This window comes from Chironomus tepperi, unplaced genomic scaffold (assembly GCF_022539635.2).
Source record: "Chironomus tepperi strain 1889 unplaced genomic scaffold, CSIRO-AGI_Ctep_v1 contig_262, whole genome shotgun sequence".
Lineage (NCBI taxonomy): Eukaryota > Metazoa > Arthropoda > Insecta > Diptera > Chironomidae > Chironomus > Chironomus tepperi.
In genome coordinates this window covers 545195-550730 of record NW_027226384.1, presented here as the reverse complement: position 1 = coordinate 550730, position 5536 = coordinate 545195, and the positions used below count along the sequence as shown (strand labels likewise).

Genomic DNA, 5536 nt, shown 5'->3' with positions numbered 1-5536 from the left:
GAATAATGGGCGATTTTCAAGTATTTTAAACAATTTTTGCGTGTTTAATTCAAATTTATCATTGAAGAAAATTTGAACAAAAAAGGGTGAATGAATGCATAAATATTAAACTTTTTATGATCAATTCCGAGACGGACGAAAAAATATTTTCATTCAACAAATGATTTATTCATTGAAGTGAAATACATCAACAATCTGTTGTAATCCTTTCTTAATGCGCTTACAATTTTTTTTCTTTCTTTTATTCATTGTTTATTGTTCCCTTTTTTTATTGCGGTTAAAGAGACTCAAAATTATTATGTTTAAGTAGAAATTTCCGATGTTTATCTTAAATATATATGGATAAAAAGACCTCGTTTACTTCTTAGTTTCATGTGAAATCACAATCAATTTTTTTCTTACTTTTTATTGAATTCTTACTCCTTAATTTTAATTAACACTTATTTATTTTGTATTATTATGTCTACTTCCTATGTTATTTAATTTAATTGATTACAAAATATAGGTTTTATTTTAGCATTGATTTTTCGAATTTTGAAGAAATGATAAACGAAGTTTGAAATTTAATTTATTTATTTTATTAAATTTTGAAATTTTGACAATTTTATTTAATAAAAATTTGAAATTTAAATTTTTAAAAAAATTTCATAAAAATTTGAAATTTTAAATTTTTAAAAAATTTGAAATTTAAATTTTTAAATAATTTTATAAAAAATTTAATTTTTTTGAAAATTTAAATAAAATTTTAAAACTTTTAAAATTTAAAAATTTTTTCAATTTTTTTTTCAAAATTTGTTCTCCAAAAAATTCAATTTAAGCCAAAAAACAAATTAAAAATTTGCATAATTAAAGAGTGTGAAAATGCGAAAAATGTTTGCTGACTGAATGCTGTCACGAAATGTGCTCATTAATTAGTTGATGAATAAATACTTAATCAATGTGGCGTTTAGTATTGCAAATTAACACGGCACTGTGGTCTGATGTTGGATGAAATGTTCAGAAATATCAATATTTTGATGAAATTTGGAATCATTGGGTGTACAACTTAGAAGACAAAGTTTATCAGGTTTTAGTAGCTCTGTTTGTCATTTGCTTCTAAGTGGTTTGTCCCTGTCCTTCAAATTTCCTTTAAATTAAATGAAAAATTGAGACAATTCGTTATAAACATTGAAAAAGATCTTTTATAGTAATTCTTTGAGATGACAAACAGCATATCCTGACAAGCTCTCTTCATTATGAAACAGTAAAACAAGCTTTTTCTACGCCACAGCTCGAATTAGACTCGCTTTTTTTATGGGGTCAAATAGACTCTCTTCACAGACAAAGAGATGCTTTCAGACATCGTATTGGTATTTGTGGGCCTGATTTAAGTACCCTGAAAGCATGCTGATTGTCTGTTAGAGCTCGAGTTGACTCTTTCATTCAAAATCAGAGTTAAATCTGAGTTCTGGAATCTCTGTTTCATTGGAGAGACTAATGCTCTGATTTAATTAAGTTTAATCGATTTTATTTAAAACCAATCAAAGATTCTTGTCAATTTAGTGCCATTTTTGAATACTATTTATGAGATCTAGAAAGATCTGCAGTAAATTGAATGTTTAATTTACTTGTTCATAGGTTGACAATCCCCTAGAATTTTAGAAACCTCGTTGAAACTGCCAGTTAAGAGTGCTTACACAAAATTTATGGTAAATTGATAGATTTGTGCCATGTTTTACTGAAAATTAAAGCAAATTATCGAAAGATTTCATATACATTGAACAATTTATAATTAATTAAAAACTTTAAGTGTAAAGCTCAAAATGACATGAAACTTTTAGTTGCTTTTAAAAATATTGTGACTGTTATTTTTGAAATCTTTCATTTTACTCTTTTCCTCAGTTTTTATGATCCAGATTCTCAAAAACTGCTTTGAATCTTTTAAAAGTACGGTAATATTTCTTAAATTCTTGTGAAATTTAAAGTCTGCAGTTCAATTTTCAAATATTTTAGCAAATTTTTCAAAATTTCGCGCTTTATCCAATATTCAGTTCCATCTCATATATCAATTTTTCTCCATATAAACATTCAGACCACCTAAAATAAGTAAATACTACTTTGGACAAAACTTTAATTTGTTATTGTCATGCATCACAAAGAAAACGATTCCCTTACAGTCCCAAAAAAAAATTTAAATCAATAATTGGAAGGCGTATAACAAGAGTAATTGAACTAATTATAACCCTTTTTTCCAAATTGAGATCGGAATAAAAGTGTTAATTGAAATATTTCATGTAACAAAATAATGAGCATCCAACCATGCAGCAAATCAACATTGTGTTGTAATGTTTAATAAAAACTGTCGGATTTGAAACATTGTAAGGAATAAGTGCCGTATGATCAGCCACAAAATTTATGGAATTAAATGATTTGTGAAAACAACATTGGATATATCAATAAATATATCTTATGCTGACTGTTAATTAAATTAAACATGTTTGACGCGCCTTCGACAATTTTTCACAATTTCATACAAAAGTGCCGACGATAAACATTTTTGCAGTCACTGACGAAAAATTTATGTGTTTATGGGAAATTAATGATGATGAATAAAATTTTGCTAATTTGAATCACAAAAAAAGTCATTTCTTAATTAATATTAACAGCATCCGAAATGTTTGTATCTTCTCTTTGTCAAGGCTCACTAATTTTGAAAATTATCGGTAGCTGCATGCGATTTTGCATGCGTTTTATGAACAAAATATACAACTCGAGTTCATTTTTAATGAAGCAATTTTGAAACCTCTGACTTTACTATGTGGATTTTGTGTTGAATGTTCATCAAACAAGCTTTGGATTATTTTCTACAATTTGTTATGTTTAGTGGAATTGAAATGGCATCATTAGGGATTTAGTGGTATTGAAAATGACTTTAATTTGGTTTTTTTGAAAAATTGGATATCCGATGTCTGTGTATGAAGAGATTTTTGAGGTTAAGACCATAGTACGACAAGCCTACGACAATACTACGACAAGTTTACGACAAGTCTACTACAAGAACGCGACAAGTCTACGACAAGACCGCGACAAGTCTACGACAAGACTGCGACAAGTCTACGACAAGACTGCGACAAGTCTACGACAAGACTGCGACAAGTCTACGACAAGACTGCGACAAGTCTACGACAAGACTGCGACAAGTCTACGTATTCATCTCAGATTTTAATAGGTTCTTGAAGTCAAGATTTCTGTTTCTAGGGATATCCTTGTCACGGTCTTGTTGAGCGTTTATCGCGTTCTTGTCGCGTTATTGTCGCATGACTGTAACCTTGCCATAGCATTGCACTCAGTATTGATACCCTATTGCAGAAAAGTGCAGGACATCAATTTGGAGACACCTCTATTCGAATACGGACTCCAGTAGAATTGCCTGTTCAGATTTTTGATGCCAGTACTCCCAAAGTTCAGCTAACTCTACCCTAGACTGCATTTAGAGCAATTAACCAGGATACTCGAAAAAACATCACCAAATCTTGTCCAATCAACATCCAACATCCCACAATGATCCAAAACTCATATTCACTCTACTATTATACACATTACTAGCGACACTAGAATAAAGTTATTACAGAATTTAGTTCTAAAATAATAAGGAAAATATAATATATTTTTTTTAACAGCCTTGAGGACACTAAGTCAATCTATACAATGCAATTTGAAAATATTCTTACAATTTTTTTTTCCTTCAAGCTAATCGCAAATTATGTTGCAATTGATGTGGATTTGTTGATGGATGATAATAGCCTTGATACGGTAATAAAGGATTCATCATCAATAATGGATGAATTGGTAGGTCATATCCGATTTGTGTGAGGGCAGCTGTCGCATGCGGATATTGTAGAAATGGAATTGCACCTGGTAGACTTGATACCGGAGGCAATGTGGGTTTCATCATTGTTGGTAGAACTGTCGTTGTTGATGTCTGTGACACTGGCGATGAGGTTGAATTGGGTGTTAACATTGTAATTTCATTATCATCAACGACATCAATGCTGTCATCATTTATTTTATGATTATTATCTGACTTTCTTAATAGACTCTCTATTGTGAATATTTTTTTCTGTTTGTCATGCTTTTTGCTACTTATACGACTTTTTGGCGATGGCGTTGGTGATTTTGGACTTATCATCAACGGTGAATTGACTAACGGTGATGTATGTTGAGGTATTGTCGGTAAATCTGTTGTTGGCGGAAGTGGTTGATAATAACTAGTATCATTAATTGGAATACCTTGTTGTTGGGCAAGGAAAAATCGATTAATATTGGCAAGAGCTGCCAACTCCTCATTTAATAAATCTTTATCGTTCTTCTTTAATTTAAATCTTCGTCTCCTCCTTAACAGACTTCCATTTTCAAACATATCAAATGCTTGCGGATGTAATGTCCAATATGCTCCCTTACCCGGACGATCAGGTCGTCTCGGAACTTTAATAAAGCAATCATTGAAACTTAAATTATGACGAAGTGAATTTTGCCATCGTTGCGTGTTCTTACGATAGTAAGCAAATCGATCTGTTATGAATTTATAAATATCACTAAGTGGTAACATTTTTTCCGGACTACTCCAAATGGCCATCGCTGTTAGACTTATATATGAATAGGGAGGTTTTTGCTCGCATTGTTCACGCGATGGACGTGGCATTTTCCTTTCTTTTATTTTGTTGTTTCTGTTTCTATTGCAATAGTAAATATTTACTCCTATTTATAGTTAAAATTGATTTTTTATATTCGTCTTATACACACACCAATTTTTGGACTTTAATTAATTGATTTTAATTTATATTTTTTCTTGCTCGACATGCAACTCAGCTTCTTCTTTTTCATTTTTTCATACAATTCAATTTTAGTTATGGAATTTTGATGAACTTTTTTGGATGTGCTTGTGGAGAACTTATTTATTTGGGTTTGTTGTTTGTTGTGATTAATTAATGAAATCTTGATCTTTGTGATTTTTGAAGGTTTTGTGTGATGTTTCCCAAATGTTAATAAAGATTTAGATGCTGGGGTTTTATAGTCAAATTTAGATGGTTTTGATACTTAGTTCTTGAAGTCAACTTTGAGCAGATTTGAAATTTTATGTCAATTGTTAGCTATTAGCATTACAAATTTTAAAACAATTTGTCACAAACACATCGCAGTTTTGCTTCATTTCACAAGAAATTGGGATGTTTGTTTATTCCAAAACCAGGAAAATTGAAAATACGTCACTTTTCACTAAGAACATCTAACTGTATCACTGAATAATTGGTTAAAACAGTTAAATTTTAGATAATTGTAATGTTAATAGATCACACACATTTCTAAATTTGCAATAGAACACTTAATTTGTACTTTCATCTAGTCCTCAATGTTAAATTCAATTTTTCCAGAATTCATCATCCGAAAATCCAGTAAATCGACTAGTTTACAATTTATCATTAGTTTTCACAATTCAATTCTCTCAAATCACTGTTATTAAGCACAATTAATTGAACTTTTAGATAAAATTTGCAATAAT

General features: G+C 30.1%; 1 protein-coding gene across 1 annotated transcript; it reads right to left on the bottom strand.

Moving 5' to 3' along the window:
- Nucleotides 1–3628: 3628 nt before the first annotated feature.
- On the bottom strand, nt 3629–5008 carry LOC139091910 (fork head domain-containing protein FD4-like). The gene has a single exon (XM_070642158.1). The coding sequence runs from the start codon at nt 4679–4681 to the stop codon at nt 3725–3727; it is 957 nt and encodes a 318-aa protein (XP_070498259.1). The 5' UTR covers nt 4682–5008; the 3' UTR covers nt 3629–3724.
- Between the last annotated feature and the right edge of the window lie 528 nt (nt 5009–5536).

What these genes read in the sequence shown, in the direction of transcription:
- LOC139091910 (XM_070642158.1), bottom strand. Translation starts at nt 4,681, where the DNA reads ATGCCACGTCCATCGCGTGAACAATGCGAGCAAAAACCTCCCTATTCA.